Raw genomic sequence first — 27,987 nt, forward strand, 5'->3', positions numbered from 1 at the left:
ATGGCTGCAGCCTGGGATTGTGTCCCTCTCAGGGAACTCCAGCGCTTCCTGAGAGACAAAGAACCCGGTGATGCGGCCGGGAGGAGGACTAGGAGCAGACTCGTAGCCCGGCAGGCGGTGCGCGGTAGCGCGTTGTTGGCCCCGGTGTCCCGGCAACTGCGGAACGCGGCTCCGCGGGAGACGCAGGCGGCTGCAGCTTCAGTCCTCAGCGTTCGGCAGTTCGCCTGCCAGCTGGTCGGCTAATTTAGGTCGCATCTTCCATGGAGGCCTCCAAGAATAGCTCCGGGTCTCCAGTGGGGGAAGGTGATAGGAAAACCCCAGAGGTGGAAAGGCAGGAGCACCTCGGGTGGGTGGGGCAGTGAGCCCTGCTAGGGCTGGGGTTGGGGAGAGGCGGGGAGTACTAACTGGAGCTGTGGGGACATCTAAACCGGGAACCCTGGGAGAGAGAGTGAGGCTCGGATTAGAGGCCAGCCCAGCCCTCCTGACTCTAAACAGCTTTGTCGAATTTCTTTGTTTTGATTGATACCTTTTTTTTTTGTCTTGGGCTGCTTTTAATATTCTAAATCAGTGCGTGCATAGATGAATCCTTGTACACGGGGAGATGGTCCACGGGCCCCCATCTCCACTCACCCCCAGGAGAACCAGCCCACACAGAGCTGAAGAGGGTACAGCTGAGATCTAAGAAATCATGGAGGGCTGGGTGTAGATGTATTCACTATACTCAGGTATACTAGGGTGCACTAGTATACCCTCCTATACTGAAGCATACTAGGGCTAAGAAGCACCATTTGAAGCTTAAGTAGGCTAATTTGGGGTATATAAAAAGAATTATTTGAACAATAGCTTATGTTTGTGTTAACTCAAGATCTGATGAGACAGAGAGAGCATCAAAGTAAAAATTCTCATAGACAACCTCCCTGGGTCTCACAACAGCCTGAGAGGTACTTTACAAAGGAGGAAGGGAGCCAGAGGTTAAGTGACCTGCCCAGTGCTTCAGTTAATAAACGGTGAAGTTGGGATTTGACCTGAGTCTGCGGTGCTCAGAGCTCCTACCCTTTTTTTTCTTACCTCAGATGTTAGTAGACTTGTGGTATGGTTTATTGGATGGGACAGTTCAGGTGAAAATTATGAACACTTTAAGGAAAAAATAAGAAAAGGCTTAATTAAATGATGAATGATGTCTTAGTGCAGCCCTGATGACGTAGTGATTAAGCGCTTGGCTGCTAACCAAAAGGTCAGCAGCTCGAATCCACCAGCTGCTCCTTGGAAACCCTATGGAGCAGTTCTACTCTGTCCTATAGCATTGCTATGAGTTGGAATTGACTCAACAGCAACAGATTAGGTTTGATATCTGAGTTATCTAGAGCTGCTGTAACAGAAATACCAACAATGGGTGGCTTTAAAGAACAGAAATTTATTTTCTCACTGTTTAGGAGGGTAGAAGTCCGAATTCAGTTCGCTTGCTCTAGGCGAAGGCTCTCTCTCTCTGTGCACAGATTCCTTGGCGATTGTGTGGTGTGCATCTTCCGCTCTGTCATGTTTGCTTGCTTGCTTAATCTGCTCTTTTATATCTCAAAACAGGTTGATTTAAGACACGCCCTACACTAATACCACCTCATAACATAACAAAGAAAACCCATTCCCAAATGGGATTATAACCACAGGTATAGGGGTTAGGATTTACAACACATATTTTGGGGGGACACAATTCAATCCGTAACATACGGTAACCCCATAATCGGTTCTTAAGGCTAAGGAGGAAGTTTTGGGGCACATTTGTTTTTAGAGAACAATGTCATGGGGCAGAAGAGCCACTGTCTCCCAGAAAACCTCAGGCAAGTACATACCCAGGGTGGCACTCACCTGTCACAGGTGAGTAGCCAGTGTGCTGCAGAATAGGGGTGGTGGAATGTTTGGTCTTTGCCCCATCAGTTCTTAGCTTGGTCACTGGTCTTCTATACTCCAGGTCTGTAGTCTCCACATTCTCCTTCACAAATGCAGGGAGAAGGATGAGGTGAGACTCTAAACCAGGAGTCAGTCTAGCAGGAGCAGTCAGAACCATTACTTGCACAATGTGGCTGGGCAGCAGGGAGAAAAAGAGGGTTCTGGGATTTAACTTTAAGCTTCAGAACTGCTGTGCGGTTTCCATGTTGGTCTGAGAGGAAGCTGCTGTTTTGGGGGTGCAGTAAGGAGGGGGGCTCTGTATTTCTGAGTTTTTTAGGGATACCAGGGGGGCACCAGGCCCTGAAATCAGCAGACCACATTGACCAAAGACCCTTTCCTGCTCTGTAGGTGTGTCCACTCAGGGGCCACATATGAGCTCAGCTTAATATGGAGTCCATGGGTTTTAGGAAGGAAGGGGCTCCACCAGCCAGTAGAAGATCCATGCACAACTGTGTGTGTACGTGCATTTTTCCAGCAGAAGGGGCCCATTGCTTTCATTACTTCTGGTCGGGCAGGATTAGGGGTCTTTGATCCAAAAAAAATAGACCAGGTGTTGTTAAGCTGATTCCAACTCATGGCGACCTAATGTGCATCAGAGTAGAACTGTGCTCTGTAGGGTTTTCAATGGCTAATTTTTCAGAAGTAGATCACCAGGTCTGTGATCCAAACAAGGGTTAAAAACCAGTGTGCTAGATCCTTAGCTTGTTTGTTGAGCAGATAAGCTGGGGTGGAAAATGGAGTGTTTGGTTAAAAGAATATCCACATTAAGCTACCATGGCTTGATGCATTATTTTCCTCCTCTCCAGACAGTGCTGCTGTGTGAATCAGCTGAGATGACGAGTGTGTGAACGTGCCTCAGTTATGTAAGGTGTTATTCCTGCCTAAAAAAAATGGCAATAATTATCTTGAATTCTACAGATGGGTGCCAAGGAAACAGACTTTCTTTCAAACTCTCTCTTTTCCCCTGAATTCCCTTCTGGTCACTGGAACCTTCCCTTGGTCCTTTTTCTTGGATCATTTTTCCTCATAGTGCTTTTGTGACTTGTTAGAATTTTCTGGCTTATGGCTGGCTTACTTAACATTTGTTGCATTTGAATAATGATTCTCATTATATAATGATGAGCCCGGTGAGCTGGAGAGAGAGGTGGGGCAGGCGCTGGGCTCAGAGAGGTTAATTGGCAATGTTGTTCTAAGTAATGTTGCAGTGATGTCAGAATGGAAGGGTTTAGACTTGCACCTCCAGCACTCTTCTCCTCCCTGAAGAGATGTGGGAATTATCTGGAGGTCATGTTTAAATGAATCCAGTTCGTGCTTGGGGCTGAGATCCTTCTAGAAGATTCGTGTAGTCAGCTTGGCCTGGCGTGTATGCAATTGGCCAGCTTTAGCAGAGATTGCTCTTCCTGACCTTGCCCATCGGACAAGCCTTCCCTGTTAGAGCAGTCACAGACCACTCTCTAGAGTGTTGCCACCACAAAACTTCTTGAGCAAACAATGAAATATACTCAATTTGTAGACGTGCTTTTACTGTTCACTGCTCATGGCCACATAATAAATTTAAATATTGCCCCTAATATTAAAAAAAGAAAAAAAAAAAAAAGGAGTCCCTGGAGAAGGACATCATGCTTGGTAAAGTAAAGGGTCAGCAAAAAAGAGGAAGACCCTCAAGGAGATGGATTGACACAGTGGCTGCAACAATGGACTCAAACACAGCAACGGTTGTGAGGATGGCGCAGAACTAGGAGGTGTTTTGTTCTGTTGTACGTGGGGTTGCTAAGAGTTGGAAACAGCTCGACAGCACTTAACAACAACATTGAAAAAACACTTGTGAAGGGGCCCCCTCTAATACCATCCAGAGAACCAGCCAGTTCTTGCTTTAGTAAAACTCTCATGCTATAGAGGCAGATATACAATTAAAATGTTTACATGCTATGAAAAGGCTATTGCTGTGTGCCATCAAGTTGAGTCCGATTCAAAGCCACCCTATAGGACAGAGTAGGACTGCCACGATAGGATTTCCTAGGCTGTTTTTATGGTTAAGAGCTCGGCTGCTAACCAAAAAGTCGGCAATTGGAAACTACCAGCAGCTTCCTGGGGCAGTTCTACTCTGTCCTGTAGGGTCGCTATGAGTCAGAATTGACAGCAATGGGTTTGGTTTTTGGGTTTTAATCTTTATGGGAACAGATTGCCAGGTCTTTTCTCCTGTGGAGCGGCTGGTAGGTTTGAACTGCTATTCTTTCGGTTAGCAGCTGAGTGCTTAACCATTGTGCCACCAGAGTTCCTTTATGAAAAGGCAGCCTCTGTTAAAACCTTTGGACAAATATTACTCTAAGTAAATGATATAATAACTAACTCAGAACTCACATACCAGTATCAGCCTTAAAGATATCTCTGCCACTGATCCTGGTTCTTCTCCACATGTGTGGGTTCTTTCTACATCACCCTACATACATTTCACACCTTGTTCATAGATGCGTTTCTAGAAGTGGAACGAAAGGCTGTGCATTTCTCTTAGGCTTCAGAAGACACATACAGCCAAACTGCTTTTCAGGAAGATAGGGATTAGGAACCCTGGTGACAAAGTGGTTAAGTCCTTGGCTGCTAACTGAAAGCTGGTTTGAACCCACCAGCTGCTCTGTGGGAGAAGGATATGGCAGCCTGCTTCTGTAAAGATTTACAGCCTCGGAAACCCTATGGGACAGTTCTACTCTGTCTCATAGGGCTGCTAAGAGTTGGAATTGACCCAATGGCAATGGGTTTAAGATAAGGACTATTGTGGATTGAATTTTATCCCCCCAAAAGATATATTGAGGTCTTAACCCCTGGCGCCTGTGAATGTGAACTTGTTTGGAAATAGGGTCTTTAAAAATGTTATTAGTTAACAAGAGGTCATAATGGAGTAAGGTGGGTCCTAATCTCATCTGAGTGGTGTCCTTATGAAAGAGAAGAGTACACAGAGAGATCTACAAAGGGAAGACGGCCATGTGACCTCACATGGAATTATGATGCAACTGCAAGCCATGGAATATCTAGGGCTTCCAGAAGCCTGGAGAGACAAGAAACAATCTTCCCCTAGAGACTTCCCAGAGAGCCTGGCCCAAATTCATGGTACCCTGAATTTGGACTACTACAGAACTGCGAGACAATAATTTTCTGTTCTTATAAGCCACTCAATTTGTGGTCTTTTTTTATGGCAGCCCTAGGAAATGAATACAGGGACATTTTGCATTCTCACCAGCAATGTAAAGGGATGCCATTTTTCCAAGTTCTGCCAACCCTGGGTATTTGCCAAACTAATAGCCAAAATTGGTATGTTGTTTTAAATTCAGCTCTTTGATTATTAGGAAAGATGGACTTTTCCCAAATGTATATTGGCTATTTGTATGTGTTTTTAAATGAACTGCCTGATCATGTTTTATGCCCATTTTTTTCTTTATGGGTATTTGTCTTCATCTTATAGATTTATAAAAACTCATTATTTTTCATGACTATTAATTTTTTCTATCATCTGTCTTATAAAATTTTTCACATTATACTTAGCTGTGGAAGTTTTAAATGTATATGTATTCAAATCTATGCATCTTTTCCTTTATTTTTTCTGTATTTGATATCTTTCTTAGAAATAACTTCCCCACTTTAAGATGATATAAACATCTTTAATTTTTTCAGGTACATCTTTTATTTTAACTTTTACATTCAAGTCTATAATCCACCTGGAATTTATTATGGGTTAAGATTTAATTTTATTTTTATTCTAAATGCTTAATCAGTTGTTCCAGCAATTTCTTTTTTTTTTTTTTGGTTTTCTTGGCTATAGTCTTTTTTTTAAATAATTTTTATTGTGCTTTAAGTGAAAGTTTACAAATCAAGTCAGTCTTTTACATAAAAACTTATACACAACTTGTTACATATTCCCAGTTACTTTCCCCTTCATTAGACAGCCCCCTCCCTCCTTCCACTCTCTCTTTTCATGACCATTTTGCCAGCTTCTAAGCCCATCCCGTCTCCCCTCCAGACAGGAGATGCCAACATTGTCTCAAATGTCCACCCAAACCAAGTAGCTCACACCTAACTAGCAACCCTCTTCAACCCACTGTCCAGTCCAATCCATGTCTGACGAGCTGGCTTCAGGGATGGTTCCTGTCGTGGGCCAACAGAAGGTCTGGTGGCCATGATCACCGGGTTCATTTCAGCCTCGGTCAGACCATTAAGTCTGATCTTTTTATGAGAATTTGGGGTCAGCATCCCACTGTTCTTCTGCTCCCTCAGGGGTTCTCTGTTACGTTTCCTATCAGGGCAGTCATCGGCTGTGGCTGGGCACCATCTCCAGTTCTTCTGGTCTCAGGATGATGTAGTCTCTGGTTCATGTAGCCCTTTCTGTCTCTTGGGGTAGTTATTATCTTGTGTTCTTGGTGTTCTTCATTCTCCTTTGATACAGGTGGGTTGAGACTCATTGATGCATCTTAGATGGCCGCTTGCTAGCATTTAAGACCCCAGACTCCACTCTTCAAAGTGGGATGCAGAATATTTTCTTAATAGATTTTATTATGCCAATTGACTTAGATGTCCCCTGAAACCATGGTCCCCAAACCCCTGCCCCTGCTTCGCTGACCTTTGAAGCATTCAGTTTATTCAGGAGACTGGTTTGCTTTGGTTTAGTCCAGTTGTGCCGACCTCCACTGTGTTCAGCGTTGTCCTTCCCTTCACCGAAAGTAGGTCTTGTCTACTATCTATTTAGTAAATACCCCTCTCCCACCCTGCCTCCCTCCCCCCTCTCGTAACCACAAAAGAGTGTGTTCTTTTCAATTTTAACTATTTCTCAAGATCTCATAATAGTGATCTTATACAATATTTGTCCTTTTGCAAATGACGAATTTCACTCAGCATAATGCCTTCTATTGGACAGTTTTTTTTTTTTTTTATGGGACAGTTCTACTCTGTCTTACAGGGTCGCTATGAGTCGGAATCGACTCGACGGCAGTGGGCTTTACTGAGTAATGCCTTCCAGGTTTCTCCACGTTATGAAATATTTCACAGATTCATCACTGTTCTTTATCGATTAGTATTCCATTGTGTGAATATACCATAATTTATTTATCCATTCATCCTTGATGGGCACCTTGGCTGGTTCCATCTTTTTGCTATTGTAAACAGTGCTGCAATAAACATGGGTGTGCATATATCTGTTTGGGAAAGGCTCTTATTTCTCTAGGATATATTCCGAGGAGTGGGATTGCTGGGTCGTATGGTAGTTCTATTTCTAGCTTTTTAAGGAAACTCCAGATCGATTTCCAAAGTGGTTGTACCATTTTACATTCCCACCAGCAGTGTATAAGTGTTCTAATCTCTCTACAGCCTCTCCAACATCTATTATTTTGTGTTTTTTGGATTAGTGGCAGCCTCGTTGGAGTGAGATGGAATCTCATTGTAGTTTTGATTACCAGCAATATCTTTGAATAATTCATCTTTTTTTTCATCATTGAGATAAAATACTACTATTGGCATATAGAATTTTATTCTACCTACATTTTCTATTTTGTTCTATTGACTTGTCAGGGTTTGTGTCAGAACTATCTTAATTATTGTAACATTAAACTACATTTTGAAAATTACAGTCCATAGCCGTGTAACTCTGAGCAAGTTATTTGACATTTCTGGGACTCAGTTTCTTTATCTGTAAAGTAACTTTCATTTTATCTGTAATTACGGCCCCTTTGTTACTCCTAATACTGTTTACTTCTGTTTTAATTTTTTTTCTTGAACCGCGTTTATCCATATGTCAACAAGTAAGAATGCATACTCTGTTAAAAACAGAAGCAAAGAGATTTATTGAAGGTTCAAGTCAGTTGGAACCAGGGTCACAAACGGAAATCAACACTCTAAAATGGCGGAGTCACATAGGCATATTAATAAGGTAAAATACAACATTCTGAATGGGAGTTGCAAGATTAGGTAAGCAGAAGGTGGAACAACTTGAAGGAGGGGGGCGACCCTTTACAGTGATTGGTTGGAAACACAAATATAGGCTGTTTGGATTGGTTAGTTTAAATATATGACTAAGGGGGTTTTACTGGGTGGTCACAGGTGATCATCTGAAAACATCTCCTGAGAGCTGCTGAGGGGATTCCTGGTAAGGGTCTTATGTTAAGACCCTCCCTTTGGAACATTCTTTCCATATCTTTAGTTTAACCACAGAGAAAAAAATTTCCTTTGTTGTGTACTTCAGTCCTGTAAGGGTTTGACAGTTGCAGGGGAAATCCTTTGTTATATACTTGAGCCTGACTAAGGGTTTTGATGGTTGCAGGGGAAAGAAGCAAAAGGTAAGATGGAGTTGGGACTCAGACCTGGTTCAGTCATTCTGATATGTGTCAGGTGTCTCAGTTTTTGGATACACACACATTATTAGTTTTTTCCATGAAGCTATTTTTTTTTTTTTTTTTATAGTTCTGATAATCTACTTCATTCATTTCTGCTTTTATTTTGTGATTTCCTTCTTTATCATTTTTTGGGGGGTTTCCTGTTTTTTCCCCTATTTCTTAAATTGAAAACTCAACTCATTAATTTTGGGTTCGTTGTTTTTGAACACTATAGTTCATCAATTCTAAGATGTGTATTTTTCACAGTTTGCATCTCTGAAGTTGGGATTGGTTTTACTAGTGCTGTGGGCTCGGCAGCAGATATGAAGTAGTTTTCATAATCTCTACTAACTGAGCACTGAAGCTTGCACAATGGGTGTCAGTGGCTAGGAATAAAATTCCAGAGGCCACAGCAGTGCACTCTTTTAAGAAATGCTGTATTATCCATGTTCTTGCTGGGCTGAGGTCAATATTATGTGGAAAATGTAGATATCAATGATTCAGTTGAAAAGTGATTTAGTAGTCAGACTTTTGAATGTGAGTGAAGTTAAAGAATCCCTTAACCAATTTATTTCACTTATATTTCCCTCCTTTATGAAGGCACATGGGTAGTGTATGATTGTCTTAGTTACCTAGTGCTGCTATAACACAAATACCGCAAATGGGTGGCTTTTAAGAACATGATTTTATTTTCTCAGAGTTTTGGAGGCTACGAGTCCAAATCAGGGTCTTGGCCATGTCAATTCCTTTTTGTCGGTGGCTGTAGGTGCTCCTTGGTTCCTTAGTTTGTAGATGTTCCTCACATGGTATCTGTCTTCTTTTGTTTGTGCATGTTTGTCTCTGTGTCTATGCTGCTCTTAATATAACTCAAGTGATTAGATTTAGGATCCACCTACACTGGTATGACCTCAACTGGTGGATTACATTCCATCAGATTACATTATGGAAAGTGATTATATTAGATATAAGATAATTGTATTATACCCACATGTATAGGGGTTAAGATTCCAACACATATTTTGGAGGGACACAATACAATCCATAACAATGTTTAAAATTTATGTTTAAATAAGTCTAAAAGATTTTTTTCAATAAGTATTAAGTTTTAAGTAATAAAGCCTTTATTCTCTGTGGTACATAAAATAATAATGTCATTACAATTGATGGCATCACATAATGAAATACCGTATATGCATTTAAGACTCTAAATTTCTAATTACTCTTTTAGCTGGATCCCACAAGTTTTGATATATACTACTTCTATCATTGATCATTCAGAACTGTGGTTTGAGCTTCCAAGCTTATGGATTTTTTTGGCTGTTTTTTTATTACTGGTTTCTAACTATATTGCTTTGTGGTCAGAGAATGTGGTCTGTTTGTTGATACCTCTTGTGCCTTAGTGTGTGGGTAGTTCCTCCTTTGGTTGCTGGGGACTTGTCCTCTCCTCTACGCAACTCTGCTCCTTTCCTGCGCCCTCCACTGGGTGCCTCTTCACCCCAGCTATCCACACTTCAGAGTCTCAGCTGCTAACTGAAAGGTTGGAGGTTTGAGTCCTCCTAGAGGTACCTTGGTCCTCCTAGAGGTATCTTGGAAGAAAGCCCTGGCAATCTACTTCTGAAAAATCAGTCACTGAAAACCCTAGGGAACACAGTTCTACTCTGCATATGGGGTCGCCATGAGTCGCGGTCAGCTTGATGGCAACTGTTGTTTTTTAATTATTTTTTCCTCCACACTTCAAGCAACCAGTTGGCCTTCACTGTGCCAGGGAGTGCTCTAGGCTCCAGGGCATATTCCAGAACATTCTTAAACTTACTGACTCCTAGGTGTCTCTGCCGTAGGTCTAGGTCAGAGCACTGGAATCTGTAGATTAAACAAATGTGCCAAACTAATTCTCATGACGAGGTATCTTAGTTACCTAGTCCTGCCTTAACAAAAAATGCCACGAATTGGTGGCTTTAAAGAACAGAAATTTATTTTCTCACAGTTTTGGAGGCTAGAAGTCCAAATCAGGACATCAGCTCTAGGGAAGTGTCCTTCCCTGTCAGTAGCCCTGGGAGTTCCTTGGCATTCCTTTGTGTCTGTCTTCTTGCCTGTGTGTCTCTGTGTCTATTCAGCTCTTTTTATAAGACACCACTCAGAAGGGATTAGTTTAGGACCCACCCTAGTCTGGTATGGCCTTATTAACTTAACAAAGGAAACCCCTATTTCCAAGCAGGATCATGTTTGCAGGTACAGAGGTTAGGGGTTCGACATTTCTTTTGGGGGACAAAATTCAGTTCATAATGCCAGGCAAATTCAAGAAATTCTGTGCATTTGGGAATCAAGAGGTGGGGTAGAATGGGATGGAGTGTGGTGATGGGGTTAGACTTGAAGTGGAAGATAACTGAAAAATGTGAGCCTTCCCCAGTTACTGCGGAAGAGGACTTATTCAAAATGTATGTTCCAGGCCTCACCTACAGAGATTCTAATTCAAAGTGTTTGCCATGGACTTTGGGAATCTATATTTTTAACAGGCCTCTCAGGTGACTCTGATGCAGGTAGTCTTTATGTTAAACCAAAAAAACCAATGCCGTCGAGTCGATTTCGACTCATAGTGACCTTATAGGACAGAGTAGAACTGCCCTGTGCAGTTTCCAAGGAGCGCCTGGCAGATTCGAAATGCCGACCCTTTGATTAGCAGCCATAGCACTTAACCACTACGCCACCAGGGTTTCCATCTTTATGTTATGGAAATTCTGGAGTGGGCGGATGGTGAGTAGGTCAGCTGGCCATTAAACTCTGTAGAGTTGAAGGCTAAGGCCTCTCAGGACTGAAGGGTTTGGTGATAGGGTTGGAACTTGACAAGAGTGAAAAAATGTGATCTTTGTGAGTTTGAGGGGGCATCAAGAAGAAATGAATAAAAATATGTATTAAGTAGCTGTCCCACTGCTAGATGGTGTGAATTTATAGTAGGCACATGGAATATACCATATACACATGAAGCATGATACTTTGCAGGTGGAATAGTGGTCAGTTTGATTCTTGTTTCTTGTAATTTTCTCGTAACCAAATCAACAGATCCACCAGCATGTGCCTACTGAGCTTCTATCCTCTATGAAGTGGTGCACAAGGAAACACAGTATCCACTCATCTGATTTTTTTTTTTTTTAGGTGGCTGGACAAAGCACAGAGCCCTGGTGGCACAGTGGTTAAGAGCTCGGCTGTTAACCAAAAGGTCGGCAGTTCAAATCCACCAGCCGCTCCTTGGAAACCCTGTGGGGCAGTTCTACTCAGTCCTATGGGATCACTATGAGTCAGAATCGGCTCGATGGCAACAGGTTTGTTTTTGGACAAAGCACCAAAAAACAAACAAACAAACAAACGCGTTGCTCTTGAGTCGATTCCAACTCATAGTGACCCTGAAGGACAGAGTGGAACTGCCCCATGGGGTTTCCAAGGAGCAGCTGGTGGATTCAAACTGCCAACCTGTTGGTTAGCAGCTGTAACGCTTAATCACTGCACCACCAGGGTTTCTGGACAAAGCACACGCCTATATAAAATGATGAGAGAACAGATAGACTGTAACAAAGTAGTAATTGTATAGCAGAGTGAAGATAACGGGGATGTCTCTCTGACAGTCGCTGGGTTTCAGGACTTCTTTATTTATTAATTGCGGGTTGTTGGGGATTATAATCATTTTTCATTTATTCATGCAAACATTTATCGAGCATCCACTTTGTGCCAGACACTGTTCTGGGTGCTGTTTAAGATGACTAAGCTACATCTGGTGGAAAAAATGTATATTTAAGCGAATAACAACACTGCAGTGACAGGGAGCCCATGAAAGTTTTCAAAGGTAGTTCTTTGGATCATGATCATTGGCTATATTCCTGAATCTTTCTGTGAAGAAATCCTTTGGAAAATGGACTTTTGTTTGGGATCTAGATGCTCAGTACAACATACAGTGATGTAGTATGCCTCAATCCAGACCTTAGCTCTTCCACTCAGTTCAGAGTAGGCGAACTGTGTTGGAAGGGCAAGCAGTCTAGCATAACCAAAAAAACCAAATCCATTGCCGTCAAGTCGATTCTGACTTAGAGCAATCTTACAGGACAGAGCAGAACTGCCCCACAGGCTTTCCAAGGAACTGCTGGTGGATTTGAACTGCCGACCTTTTGGTTAGCAGCTGTAGCTCTTAACCACTACATCACCAAGGCTCCAGTCTAGCATGGTGATTAGGATTTTAGAGTTTGGTGTCACAAGACTTGTGATCTAATCTTGGTTTAGGTGTTTATTTTCTACATGATTTTAGGCAAGTTGCTTAACCTTCTGAGCCTATGCCACCAGGGCTCCTTAAAATGCGGAATAATTTTTTTTATGTCTTTGGGTTGTTATGGGGATTAAATGGGATAATGTGTGTAAGAAAAAAAATGCAAGGTGTTAGCATAATCCCCAATGCACGGGAAATCCTCAACAATTGTGAACTGTTTCTTTTAAAAAATATTTGTAGCAAGATACAGCGGAAGCTATCTACAGTGATGTAATTATACGGTGATATCTATGTGTTTCAGGTACTAAACACAATGGCTTTCTGGGATCTAATGAACACTTTGCCAGCACAACATCCTCTGGCAGGAGGGTCACTCCTTCATCTTTTGTTGAAACAGGTCTAAGCATCAATGAGTTTCCAGCCCTCCACAGAGTGTCTGCCCACCTAGAGTAAGTAAACGTCTGCTGAAGAGCTGTAACTATTGTGGTAAATTCTGATCCAGAAGCAAATAGTCTGAGAGGTAACACGACATCTTTGATGAAAGCCTCAATTGTGAAGCCAGAATGTCTGGGTTCAAATCCCAGCTCTGCCACTTAACTATCTGTGTGACCTTGGGCAAATGACTTCACCTCTGTGAGCCTCAGTTTTCTCATCTGTAAAATGGGGACATAAAATTACCTACTACATGTAATCATAAGATTCCCTGGCACTCAAGTGCTGTGTAAGTGTTTGCTATTATGAAGTTTAAAGGCAGGCAAAACCATGCTGTATTTTTTTGGAATACATATGTAGGTGATAAAACTTAAAGAAAAGAATAAACAAAGTAGGTGGAGTTCTAAAGTTCTTTTGGAAAATTTATTTTATCTTTGCAATCTTTTCAACAGTTTGTTCAACAAAGCATTTTTTATTTTTCCATCTTTAGTAGAGACATATTTTACCTGAATGTCAGAATTACCATATGTTCTGAATTGAAGGGGTTTGCTTTATCTGCAAGTTACCAAAGCTCAAGGATATTAGTATATATGTGTCTATTTTAAAACTAGAGATCAAACTCTACAGGACTCGTGAGTTACTGAACTCAGTTTATGATTTTAGGCATTCTTATTCTTTGCAAATCTGCTGCAAAGCCCTCTTTAAGGTGTTGAGAAGCAAAGATGTCACCTTGAAGACTAAGGTGCACCTGACCCAAGCCATGTAATTTTCAGTCACATCATATGTATGCGAAAGCTGGACAGTGAATAAGGAAGACCGAAGAAGAATTGATGCCTTTGAATTGTGGTGTTGGCGAAGAATATTGAATATACCACGGACTGCCAAAAGAACAAACAAATCTGTTTTGGAAGAAGTACAACCAGAATGCTCCTTAGAAGCAAGGATGGCAAGACTGGGTCTTACATACTTTGGACATGTTGTCAGGAGGGATCAGTCCCTGGAAAAGGACATCATGATTGGTAATGTACGGGGTCAGTGGATAAGAGGAAGACCCTCAGTGAGGTGGATTAACGCAGTGGCTGCAACAATGGGCTCAAGCATAACAGCGATTATAAGGATACTGCGTGACTGGGCAGTGTTTTGTTCAGTGGTACATAGGGTCGCTACGAGTCGGAAGCTACTCAACGGCACCTAACAAAAACATTCTAGGGTAGGAGCCCTGGTGGCGCAGTGGTTAAGAGCTCGGCTGCTAACTAAAAGGTTGGCAGTTTGAATCCACCGGCCACTCGTTGGAAACTCTATGGGCAGTTCTACTCTGTCTTATAGGGTTGCTATGAGTCAGAATCAACTTGATGGCAACAGGTTTGGTTTACGGGTTGTTCTAGAGTGAGGTCCAGGCTGCAGATCCAGCTCGGACCCTATCTAGGTGTTGTGTGTTTTATCGTAGAATGTTAACGTCTCTGAGGGCCCATTTCCTTTTCAAATGGAAAGAAATGATTATATCAGTCCTACCTACATCACAGGAATATTTGTGGAGGCAAATAAGATAAGAAATATGAAATTGCTTTGAAACTATTCAAACGTAAGAGTGATGCAATGCTAAAAAATATAAAAAAGATCCCATGCCTTGACTATGGGTAACTACGCCTGAATGCATTGTCCAGGGCTGTGTTTCAAATGTCTCTTAAACCAGAAGTGATTGCTTTTTCTGCTGACATCTACAACCGTTTGTTGTAGGTCTTTTTAACTGCCAGGAAGTTCAACACTGAATACAATACTCAGATTTCAGTCTGGATTTGTTTTCTATTATTTCTTCCTCTTCTCTTTAAGACCATTGATTTTTTATTTCCATTTAATGGCCTTATTCAGTATATATCTTTAAAAAAGAAATATTATTGTGTTTTTTAAATAATATTTTATTGTGAAAGTTTACACAACAAATTAGGTTCCCACTTAATCGAATTGATTCCGGCTCATAGCAACCCTATAGGACACAGTAGAACTTCCCTATGGGGCCTCCAAGGAGCAGCTGGTAGATTCAAACTGCGGACCTTTTTGATTCGCAGCGGATCTCTTAACCACTGCGCCACCAGGGCTCCTAACAATTTCTACACAAATTGTTCAGTGACATTGGTTACGTTTTCTACAGCGTGTTAACATTCTCATTTCTGTTCTGGTTGTTCGGTTTCCATTAATCTAGTTTCCCTGTCCCCCTTTACCTTCTATCTGCTTTAGAGTAAGTGTTGACTGTTTGGTATCATATAGATGATTTTTTTTTTTAAAGCAGCATTAGTACTCATGGGTGATCTTATTTATTTTATGAGCCAATCTGTTATTTAGCTGAAAAATATACATTTTTTGAGTAGTTTCAGCTTCCTCAAATTGTGAATAAATAAATTATATGCAGATGAACTTTTATAGAGGAATAGGCCCATTTCTCATAACTTAGGGCAATTCTAGCATAAGATATGTAATGATCAGGTGCCAGCTACCAATTTAACCACATAGAATAATCCTTCTACTTTCTTCCTAGCGCAGCTGCAGATTTGGAGCTGAAATCTTCCACCTCCTCACATTCTGATCGGTCCTCTGAATCTCCATTACCTGAGATCCAAATGGATAAATATCCCGAGGACTTTAGCCTGCTTAAGTTGCAGACAAGTGAGTAAGTCACGGACTCCACCTCCACAGGCCTCAGTGCTGAAGGTCTTTTCAGAAGCCTGCCATACTGTTGGGTACCATTTATTCAAGACCCACTAAGTGCCAGGGATTTGACATGTTTATTCTCTATTTTCATAACAACTCTACTTGGGAGCTATTGTTATGTGTTTTTAAAAAATGAAATGCCTTTATATAGAAACCATGAATACTGTAGCAAAATATTAAAATCATTAAGACATATATAAAGTAGAATATAGAAGTCCCTTCCCCTTTAACTTCTCCAACAGCATCTCCATCCCGCTCCATAGCTGTGAAGAGCTGGAAATACATACTTCCAGAATTTTGAAATGTACATATACGTATACATATATGTACATATGTGTATACATAAACACACTCATGCATATATAAATAATAAGTGAGTTACACTATACAAGCTGTTTTAACTCGATAGTAAATAGATCATGGACCTCTTTCTGTGTCAGTATGTACAGAACTATGTGGATAATACAGACCTATCCATTTACAGAGAAGGATACTGAGTGACTTAGTCATCTAGTGCTGCTATAAGAGAAATATCACAAGTGGATGGCTTAAACAAAGGGAAGTTTATTTTCTCACAGCCCAGTAGGCTAGAAGTCCAAATTCAGGGCACTGGCTTCAGAGGAAGGCTTTCCCTTTCTGTCAGATCTGGAGGAAGTTTCTTGTGATGCGTCAGTCTTCCTTTGGTCTGGGAGCATCTCAGCGCAGGAACCTCAGGTCCAAAGGATGCGTTCTGCTCCTGGCACTGCTTCCTTCGTGGTATGAGGTCCCCAATTCTCTGCTTGCTTCTCTTTCTTTTCATCTCTTGAGACATAAAAGGCGGCGCAGGCTACACCCCAGGGAAACTCCCTTTTCATTGGATCAGGGAGGTGACCTGAGTAAGGGTGGTGTTACAATCCCACCCTAATCCTCTCAACATAAAATTATAATTACAAAATGGAGGACAACCACACAATACTGGGAATCATGGCCTAACCAAATCGATACACACATTTTTTTTGGAACATAATTCAGTCCATGACACTGAGACTCGGAGGGGTGCATTCACCCATACAAGGCCACATATCTAGGAAGCAGAGTGATAGGATTAGAACTCAAACCAAAGAGCCCAAGTATTTCTCAAATAGCCCAAGAGCTCTTGGAGGATCTTTTATCATTTATAAGCACTGTTAGCAATTTTATACTAAAACTACCTAATAAGGAAACAGAGATGCTAAGAGGTCCAGTAACTTGCCTGAAGTCTCACAGCTGCATTTGTCACTTGACATTATCCCATGTATACATTTCCCTGTTTCACCATAGTACAAGTGTGTGCTACTGTTGCTGCCAACATTGCGTTCCATCGAGTCAAGTACCATGGTTGGCCCAGCCATTCCTCGGTTAAAGGGCATCCTTATTCTTCCTACGCAGTTATCAGAGTGAAGGCTGGATCATAAGTGCTTGTAAAACTCTCTGAACTTCCCAACCCATACTCGATTTCCAATCATGAAATTGGCTTTATTTCTGGAGAGGAGAGGATGAAAAGGAAAAACATGAGGCCTCCTAAGTAGCTCCCTCTTCCGCCACTTCCCTGACCATGACCTTTTGTCTAGTCCCACACAGAGGTTCCCACTGCCCCTAATGGAGAACCAAGAACTATACATGTTGACAAAAGTTGTACAGCTAGATAGTGCCTGGGGAGCTTTCACAGTTTTTTGTCATCTCATTGCGTTACGAGGCTGGGAGCGGTGCTAATGGCAGGATTTCTGATGTCTTGCAGAAGATGGGCAGCGACCTGAGTGGACATTTTACCCGAGGTTTAGCAATAATATCCACACCTACCATGTTGGAAAGCAGTGCTTCTTTAACGGGGTCTTCCTTGGCAACAGGAGGTCTCTGTCAGAGAGGATGGTGGACAAGTGCCTTGGGAGGAAGAAATACGGTAATGTTTTCCTCCTGGGCCTTGACTGTGCAATGCCCCAAAATATTCTTCAGTCAGGATTCTGCAGGGCCTTGGGAGGAAGAAATACGGTAATGTTTTCCTCCTGGGCCTTGACTGTGCAATGCCCCAAAATATTCTTCAGTTAGGATTCTGCAGGGCCAATATTCCCCTGAGTCAGGCTGGTGGCAGCCTCGTGGGGTCACCCTAGTGTACCCAGGCAGATAGTAAAGTGAAGGGAACAGTTGGTAAGCTACATTTTTTGGCAAAGCATTCATAGCATATGCTGATCTACATTTTTGTTTTTCTCTGAATTTCATAAAATGGTAATGTGACATTTAAGTCGTCAGAGAAGTTCTTTCAAATACTTATTAATAGAAACCTTCACTGAAGTCCGAAGAAAACAATTTATATTTCAATTAGATGCTTCCTGTCATGTGCATTTAGATTATATTTTACATTCTGCACAAGGAAAACATTCTATAGAACTTAACCTGAAGTGCACGTTGTTATTTCATAGCCCTGGTGGTGCAGTGGTTAAGAGCTAAGCTACTAACCAAAAGGTCAGCAGTTTGAATCCACCAGCTGCTCCTTGGAAACTCTATGGGGCAGTTCTACTCTGCCTATAGGGTCGCTATGAGTCAGAATCGACTCCATGACAATGAGTTTTTTTTTTTTTTTTTCATTTATATATATGGAAACCCTGGTGGCATAGGGGTTAAAGTTCTGGCTGCTAACCAAAAGTTCGGCAGTTTGAATCCACCAGGCACTCCTTGGAAACTCTGTGGGGCAGTTCTACTCTGTCTATAGGGTTGTTATGAGTTGGAAATCGACTCCACGACAGTGGGTTTGGTTTTTTTGGTATACACACACACACACATATTCTACTTGGTTTATAACTTGGTGAGTTTTCTGCTTCAACCTACCCATATTAGATTTACTGGAAGACCCTAAAGAGTTACTGAGTACCAACAGACTATATATAGCACACTTTTCTGCAGAAATACTCGTGTAGGAGGCAGCCATTGCTTCAGAAATGAATAGGATTGCTATAGCAGGAATACAAAGAAAAAGAAAGAGAACTTCTTGGAGTTTTAGAAATAGACTTTTAAACTCAAAGCAGAGGCTAATGGTTTTGAAAATCAGGGCTTTCGTTTGGATACAGAATACACAAAAAGCCAGACCAGATGAACTCTCTGAGGAGTTGCTGATACTGGGGTCTCTGGGAGTCCTGCACTCATCCCAACTCTCGAGGTCAAAACTAGTGGGTGAGAGAATGTGAGTGTGGCGGGGGGAAGACCTCGAGCCTCGGGGAAAATAGGCATCTAGCATGACTCTGAGTAGAAGAGTAGTGGGAGCTGTGGGAGATGTATGGGCAGAAAGCCACCCACTCCAGGGGATGCGGAAGAACAGATTTCTGTGCCCTGAGAAAACTGTGGGAGTTAGGACAGAGAGAAATGGAGAAAGAGAGCAAGCCAGGAAGGCTGCATGGGTTTTGCAGCTGGAATGAGGGAGAGCACAGTATGATGCACTGTGGATCATCAAGCCAGGGATGAGGATAAACTTATGTTTTGCTTGCTGCATCGTGGAGGGGATATTTTCCTGAAGATCAGACTAGATGACACATTTGAGCAGACATCAAGAGACTAGCATGGTTCTTACATGTATGCTGACTCTTAGAGGCTAGGAGAGATAAGGGAGGCAGCAGGTACCGGTATGCAGATAGTGATCCAAGACACAAAGTCCTCCGCTAATGACTTGATGGAGTCTCTGGGTGGGGCAAATGGTTAACATGCTCGGTGGATAACCAAAAGGTTGAAGGTTCTCGTCCACCCAGAGGCACCTCAGAAGAAACGCCTGGTGATCTACTTCTGAAAAATCAGCCATTGAAAACCCTATGGAGCACAGTTCTACTCTGACACACATGGGGTCCCCATGAGTCAGAATTGACTCAATGGCAACTGGTTAATGCCTGATGCCATGTATACCTGCTGTGCACACCTCCTATCTCTCACTCCTAACTGAGATGCAGTCAGAGGGTAGAAGGGAAAGAATTTCATTAACTGGTTTAAATCTGAAATGACAGAGAAAAACTAAGAAGGGACTAAGGTTAGCTGTATATTACTTAGGAATGCTCTTGCTATAAGTAAGAGAAAAACCAAACTACCTGAGTCTTAAACCGTGCAATATTTACCGTGTACTTAACAAGAAACTTTGAAATCTAGGTGGCCTGTATGGTCTGGTTGTCCAGTGTTGTCATCAAGGATATAGGTTCATTTTGTCTCTACGTGCCACTATTCACAGTATTTTTGTCTTCATGCTTGTCATCTCATGGTCACAAGATGATTGTTGCAGTCCCAAGCATCACATCTGTATTCAACACACAAAGAAGAGGAAACTCTATTGTAATGCCTGCCCTTTTTAGAAGGAAGGAAAAGCTTTCCCATATGCTCCTTAGGAAACTTTCTTCCACTCGTGTTTCCCTGAATGGGATTATCATGATGATCCAAATCCTAACCTGAATCCATCACTTCTCTCCTAACTCAAAAGTAAACACTATCCTGCGTTTTGTGTTTATTATTCCTCTCTCTCTCCTTCTTTCCTTCCTTTTCCCTCCCTTCACTCTCCCTCCTTTCCTCTTGTATATGGTTTTTATAAACACTGAGTAAATGTGTTTATAAAATATTTGTTGAATGCACAGAATAAAACACCACAAACACTTGTGTGCTTCTCATTCCATTTAAGAAACAGGTATTCTCAGGATGCAAGTTGAATACAGAAAAGAAAGGACCATTAGAAAAAGAAAAGGAAAAAATTAAGGGAGCATACATAGAGGAGTGGGGAGGGATGGGGAGCTTTATGTACACAGAAGGCAAAGATAACATCAAGGCAAGAGAAGGATCAACAACAGGTTAAGCCTCTGGCCCTGCCACTTAGAAACTGATTTTGACTTCTCTAAGTTTCAGTTCTCTCATCCCTAAACTGGAAATAATAAATCTGATGTTAGCTAAGAAAAGAATATTAAGTACCTTTATATCTGAAGCCTCCAGGATGCCTCTTCTTGAATCTGACAGCTTTCCTCTCCCCACTCCAGTGGTGATTGCTATCCTGCCTTTATTAAAGAGAAAAACTTTTTTCTTAAGGAAATTTTCAAACATGGACCAAAGTGAAGAAAACAGCATAGTGAAACCCCATGTGCCCATCATTTAGCTTCAACGATCAACGCATGGCTAATCTTGCTTCATCCTTACTCCCCTCCCATGAATTATTTTGAAGCGAATTCCATACATCATACATTTCACAAAATATAGATAAGGTTTATTTTTATTAACATAAATCACATTACCAGTCTTAGATCTTAAAATATTATCAATAATTCCTTAATATCACCAAATATTCAGTTATTGTTTAAATATCTACTTATCTCATGAATTCCGTAATTCTACAATAATACATTTTAAACCAAAATAGCCTACCTAACCTATCTTATTTATCTAGTTCTGCTTGATAATACCACAAGCGGGTGGCTTCAAGGAACAGAAATTTATTTTCTAGCAGTTCTAGAGGCTAAAGCCCCAATCAGGGTCTTGGCCGTGTCGATTCTGTCCTTATTCGTAGCCCAGGTGTTTCTTGGTTCCTTGGCTTCTAGAGGACCTTAACATGTACATGCTTGCATCTGTGTCTGTCTGCTCTTTCTTATAATGAAGAAGTGATTAGGTTTAGGACGTACCCTATACCCATATGGCCTTATTAACATAACAAAGAAAACCCTATTTCTAAACAATTATATCCACAGGTATAGGGATTAGAATTCTGTCTGTTATCTAGTGCTGCTATAATAGAAATACCACAAGTGAATGCCTTTAACACAGAAAAATTTATTCTCTCACAGTCTAGGAGGCTAGATGTGCAAATTCAGGGCGCCAGCTCCTGGGGAATGCTTTCTTTCTATGTCAGTTCTGGGAGAAGGTCCTTGTCATCAAACTTCCCCTCGTCTAGGAGTTTCTCAATGCAGGGACCCCAGGTACAAAGGGTGCACCTATTCCCCTGGCTCTTGTTTCTTGGTGGTACGAGATCTTCCTGTCTCTCTGCTTTTGTTTTCTCTTTTTTCTCTCAAAAGAGATTGACTTAAGACACAACCTAATTTTGTAGACTGAGTCCTGCCTCATTAATATAACTGCCCCTAATCCCACCTCATTAATATCAGAGAGGTAGGATTTACAACACGTAGGAAAATCACATCAGATGACAAAATGATGGACGATCACACAATACTGGGAATTGTGGCTTAGTCAAGTTTAGACACATTTTTGGGGGACACGATAATTCAGTCCATAACAGTGGGGTAATCATAATAACATTTTTTAAAGAAAATGTCTCTAACATAGGCTCACATTTTTATCTTAAGCTCTTCAAGGTGAGATAAACACAAACAGATCTTGGAGCCCTGGTGGCGCAGTGGTTAAGAGCTTGGCTGTTAACCAAGAGGTTGGCAGTTCGAATCTACTAGCTGCTCCTTGGAAACCCTATGCGGCAGTTCTACTCTGTCCTATAGGGTTGCTATGAGCTGGAATCGACTCGACGGCAAAGGGTATGGACCTCATAATAAAATACTGAATCATTTTATTTCCCATTAAAAGCAAAAACCAAACACACTGCTGTCGAGTCGATTCCAACTCATAGCGACCCTATAGGACAGGGTAGAACTGCCCCATAGAGTTTCCAAGAAGCGCCTGGTGAATTTGAACTGCCGACCTTTTGGTTAGCAGCCATAGCACTTAACCACTACATCACCAGGGTTTCCTACTTACCATTAGCATATCAATATTTAGAGCAAATCTGTGGGTCACGTTCAGCCCTTTGATTTCATTTTCAAACATCTTTCACAGATATTGATCCCAGGAATGGAATTCCAAAGTTAACTCCAGGGGATAATCCATATATGTACCCAGAACAGAGTAAAGATTTCTACAAAGCAGGATCAACTCTTCCATTAGTGAAGTTCTCAGTGTAAGTGTATGTTAATACCACGGTTACTTAGCTAACTTTAAAGGAATTGTGTCTCTGTGATACATAAATTATGTTTTAAAGGACATAGATCTCAACAGGACAAGATTGGGTGGAAATTTCAAAAAATTTTCGCATCTAGTTAATGTATGCATGCATGCATGTACATGAGTGTGTAATTGAAATTATACACAGGCTCTTGACTATGATTTAGAAATGGTTGTTAATCTTGTTTGTATTGTTATTATCACAAATTTGAAGACTTTTTAATGTTCATACTGAATCAGATTGTTGGTTAATGATGTCTATTTGGATTGGCTTAAACTGAGAACTAAACTTAGACCAAAGTGGCTGAGGAGAAGAGAGGGTCATTAAAGAAAAATAGTTGGTGTATTACATTTAAAATATCATTTTAAAGATCAATCATGTGTGATTTAATGATATTTCCTAAAAATGATTAAAATAATAAAAGTTATGGCCATTATACTTTTGATGCCATAAATGAAAATTAATGTCAGAAAATAAATCATTTTATTGAACACAATGACATTGATCTCTTTGCCACAGAAGCCACACCAATTTTATGGTGGTTGCCTTTCCTGTTTTTCAGAGTGCCTTACGAAAAGAAATTTGATACATTTATTCCACTTGAGCCTCTTCCACCAATTCCCAAGTGAGTTCTCTCACTGTGTTTTAGATTCTTCTTTATAAAAATATTGATTACTATTTTCTCCTGTGGAGGAGTCCATAGACTTTTGAATCCCAGGAGGAGGGTGGGGCAAAGTTCGTAAGAAAGGTTTTCGGAGAGACATTTGGAGGGTGTCTTATACAGTACTGCTGTCACAAAAAATACAAGTGGGTGGCTTTAAAGAACAGAAATTTATTTTCTCACAGTTTAGCCATCCAGAAGTCCAAATTCAGGCGTGGTTCTAAGGCGAGTTTCTTCTTTGTCTGTTTTAGCTTCTAGGAGTTTCTGACAATCCTTGGCATTCCTGGGTATGTTGTAGCATAAAGACTTGTCTAAACTCATGAGGGATAAGAAGCAGGATCAGCGCAAAGCTGGTTCCTATCAGGTGAAGGTCAAACATACCTCAGTTCTCCAACTTCTTCACCATTTCTGATGCCAGCCATTTCCCCCATTGTATTATTCCTCTGCTAGGTTTGATGATTCATTGCAATGGCCACACAGAGTTTATAGACCATAATCACACAGTTATGTGGTTTATTAGGGAAGTAACAGGCTACAGTTCAGGATCAGGGTCAATTTAGGATCAGGATCAGGAAGCACACAGGCAAGGTGTGGAAGTCTCCCCTCAAGTGGAGAGCATATCCCTCCCTTCGTCTTTATTGAAGGACAGGGTCCAACCAGGACAGCTCTTTCAGCTGCTCTCTACCGTCAGGGCTCTCTGCTGCTAGCTGGCCCAGCTCATGGCCAGTGTAGCAATTTCAGGACTGCTTGGTTCCCATGTGGCTTGGCTTCTCTGCCAGACCTGCTCTCAGCCAGCATTTCTCTGAGCTGCAGCTTTCTCAGCTGTAGCCTTTTTCACTAGGCTTGGGAGGGGCCTCTGTGTCCCAAAGGACACTCTCCCCTTCCAGCTCCTGCCTACCAGGGAGCCCTCAAAACCTATGTGATTCAGCTGTTTATATATCCCAGTCCTCATCAGTTACAAGGTGGGGCCTCCTTCACCAGACCAGAGTTCCACCAATCCTCAATTATCCATGAGATGTCAATCAACTCAGGTTATGTACAAAAGTAATATTTTCTGCTAAGAGAGACCTGCTCCTTACTTAGGCAAAAGTAACACATCCTCTCCGGTAGAAAGGACTCTGGGAGGTCCCCCAAGTTGCTTCTCCAATGAACTAGGGCAAAGGTAACAACTCCTTAGGGGTTAGGGGAAAAGTCTCCCAAGCTATTTTTCCAAAGAACTAAGGCAAAAGGCCACACAAAGGACCTCGTTGTGCTACACTGGACTTGAAGATGCATCTGTCCCTGTTGCCTTTCTCTTCCTCTGTGTCTAGTCTACCCTTTTTATAACTCAGAAATGGCTCTGCTTAGGATCCACCCTACGATGGCATTACCTCATTAACATAATAAAAGGAAATCCTACTTCCAAGCAGGATTACCTCCACAGGTTTAGGAGCCAGGGCTTCAGTGAATATTTTTGCGGGGGGAGGGAGTGGGACACAATTCAATCTGTAAGAGAGAACAAGTATCTGTTGAGTGCAGCAGCTGGGATGCTCACCTGTTCAACCGAAATGATCGGCAGAATACCAGATGTCATGTGTTGTGTTAAGTATGCACTATGGGAAGGTTTATATGGAACAAAAAGACAGGGTTTCTGTTTTCCAGAATTTAACAGTTTGCTGGAAAAGATACATGCTCAAATGATTGTAGATCAGGGAGGATGGTTAGAACTTCAAGAGGCAGAGAGAAGGCCATTGCAGCACTCTCATGTTTGAGGGAAGTATCATTCTTCTGATCTCATATTTTTTTCTTAGCTCCATTCTGAACCTCATTTATTTACCCAAATTAGGTTTCTGACCGAGAAGGAGATGTTTGCCAGTATAAAAAGTTTTGAGTTTCTGATACAAGTCAGTCATATAAGTGTGGATAGAGTGGGCAAGTGTCACGAAGTTTGACTCGCAGGGGGTCAGCCAGGGTAATACTACATTATTACATAAGGCACATAATTAGGGCCTGTCGTGTGTGTATTTTATACTTTTTTATAAACACCATTCTAAAATATTCAAAATAAGAGCAATAACCCAAATCCCACCACCCTACCGAATTACTTACCTTTTGTTGATTGCCTTTCATATGCAAATATGCTTTTTACATTTATAAATCATAGAATATCAATGTATCTGGTTTTCCTAAAAAAGATAAGCTTTTAAAAATTTTTTTGAAGGACAGAACGTTGTGGGACCAGTATATTCTTCATAATCCTTTGTGCTGTGGCCAATAAGGGAATTGGGAGATTCAGATCCTTCCCTCAGGAATCTGATAATGAATAAGATATGAGGCTTATTTCAAGGCTCATTGTCTAGTGGGGGGGGCGGGGACAGAGACCAGTAAATGATTAATCTTAAAATAAGTGAACATGGTCCAGTGTACACGTACAGGGAGTACACAGGTGGGAAAGTTGGGAATGCTTTGTAGAAGAGGTGATATTTGATCTTGGTTCTAGATGGTTGTCTTAGTTATTTAGGGTCACTATGAGTCGGAATCGACTCGACGGCAGCAGGTTTGGCTTTGGTTTTTGGTATACCAGAAATGGAGCCCTGTTAGCATAGTGATTAAGAGCTGGGCTGCTAACCAAAAGGTTGGCAGTTTAAATCCACCAGTCACTCCCTGGAAACTCTATGGGGCAGTTTCACCTGGAACTGACTCGACGGTACCCAACAGCAACATAATAGAAATACCAAAAGTGGATGGCTTTAACAAACAGGAGCTTATTTGCCCACAGTTCAGGAGGCTAGAAGTCCAAATTCAGGGTGCCAGCTCTAGGGGAAGGCTTTCTCTCTCTGCTGGCTTTGGGGGAAAGTCCTTGTCTCTTTTCAGCTTCTATTTCTTGTTCCTTGGAGATCTCATGTGCTGTGGCATCTATCTTTCCTCGACTGCTTTCTTGTTGCTTGCTTAATCTGCTGTTTTATATCTCAAAAGAGACTGATCGAAGACACTCTACACTAATACTGTCTCATTAACATAGCAAAGAAATCACTATTCCTAAAAGGGATTACTATAACCACAGGTTAGTAGGATTTCCAACACATATTTTTGGGGGATACAATTTAATCCGTAACAGTGATAAAGTTAGGAAGCAGAGAAAAGAAGGAAGGCTCTTCCAGTTAATGTATGTCTGTATTAGTCAAGGTCCCAGCAGAAAACAGACAGCACACTCAACTGGGATTATAAAGGCAGTTTAAGAAGGGACACTTTACAGATGTGTATTGAAGGAACCAACATGGGAAGGAAAAACATTCCGAGGCTCATGACAGTGAGGAGCTCTTACTACCCCTAGGCCTGAACAGCAAGAAGAGGGCTATGGGTAGCACAGCAGTGAGAGCTGGAGCCATGGAAGGACTGCCTGACAGGAGCTGTGACCATGGAGAATGCAGCCCCTACCAGAACTGGGGTACCTCAGGAAATAGAGAGGGAGCAGAGGAGCTGGGTGAGAAATACCTCAACCTCCCTCTTTCCATCCCCTGATCTTCTGTTACTACTCCCATTAGCCAACCCAGATCAAAGCCAGAGGACATGGAAGTGCCAAGGAGATGAAGGCTGCAAAGGTCAGCCTCCCAGGCTGAGAGTAGGGCAGAGGAGGGCAGAAAGAGATCTGAGTTTGGGACAGGGGCAAATGGTGAACAACTATCATGGTGCATTGTTTTGAAACCGGTTTCCTAAAGTGGAGGTTGTTATGGACTGAATTGTGTCCCATAAAAACATGTTTGGGAATCATAACCCCTATACCCGTGGATGTAATCCCATTTGAGAATAGGGTTTTGTTATATTAATGAGGCCATATCAATTTAGGATGTCTTAAACCTACCGACTTTTGTGATATAAAATAGCAGATTAGACATAGAGACAAACAAACACAAGTGGGAAAAGATAGATTCCATGTGGAGGTCACCAAGGAACCGAGGAACAGAAGCTGAAGAGATACAAAGATTTTTCTCTAGAGCTGACGGAGAGAGAGCCTTACCGTAGAGCTGGTACCCTGAATTCAGACTTCTCGCCTCCTGAACTGTGAGAAAATAAATTTCTGTTTGTTAAAGCACCCACTTGTGATATTTCTCTTACAGCAGCACTAGACAACTAAGACAGAGGTCTTATTATTTTTGGAACATGTAGTATTCTGTCTACTGACAGTGTTTGTAAATTTTGCATCAGACAAATCCAAACTGAGAGTCTTTTCTTCTTCCTGTAGCTTGCCTTTCTGGGTAAAGGAGGAGGCCAACAAGCTGAATAATGAGATAAGAGAAGTTGAAGAGCTTGACAATTGGCAACCATCGGTGCCCTTCCTATCAAGTTTACTCCCTCCTGGTGGGTTAAAGAGCATTCAAAAACTAACGTAAAAACTAGAGGCGAGACCCAAAGAGCAGACTTTTGAGAGGCTTCCATCAATGGAAAGAAGGCAAAAGGCTCTCCTGGAGTGGGAGTGGATGGTGTCTATTGCCACAGGCAGTGCTTTGGGCAGATATCATGGCTCTGCATCTCAGGTTGACTGTGTTGGTTGAGAACTGTTAGTCTTGCAATGGAACACAGCCTTTAACTCCATTCCTCTCTCCACAGGTTCTTTGGACTTTACAAAACAATCCTGAGCAGAGACAGCCCACAGAGCAAGCGCTGATGAGCCTCATCCAGTTGATTATCTTTG

The 27,987-nt window shown here is 41.7% G+C and overlaps 1 protein-coding gene across 1 annotated transcript; it reads left to right on the plus strand.

The window, feature by feature from the left end:
* On the plus strand, positions 1–27,971 carry SPATS1 (spermatogenesis associated serine rich 1). Its single transcript, XM_023543144.2, has 7 exons — positions 1–234; positions 12,832–12,995; positions 15,512–15,639; positions 17,441–17,602; positions 22,489–22,609; positions 23,217–23,279; positions 27,538–27,971. Exons 1-7 carry the CDS (start codon positions 1–3, stop codon positions 27,683–27,685), a joined length of 1,020 nt encoding a protein of 339 aa, XP_023398912.2. The 3' UTR covers positions 27,686–27,971.
* The last annotated feature ends 16 nt before the right edge of the window (positions 27,972–27,987 follow it).

The sequence above is a fragment of the Loxodonta africana genome, chromosome 1, assembly GCF_030014295.1.
Source record: "Loxodonta africana isolate mLoxAfr1 chromosome 1, mLoxAfr1.hap2, whole genome shotgun sequence".
NCBI classification, from domain to species: domain Eukaryota; kingdom Metazoa; phylum Chordata; class Mammalia; order Proboscidea; family Elephantidae; genus Loxodonta; species Loxodonta africana.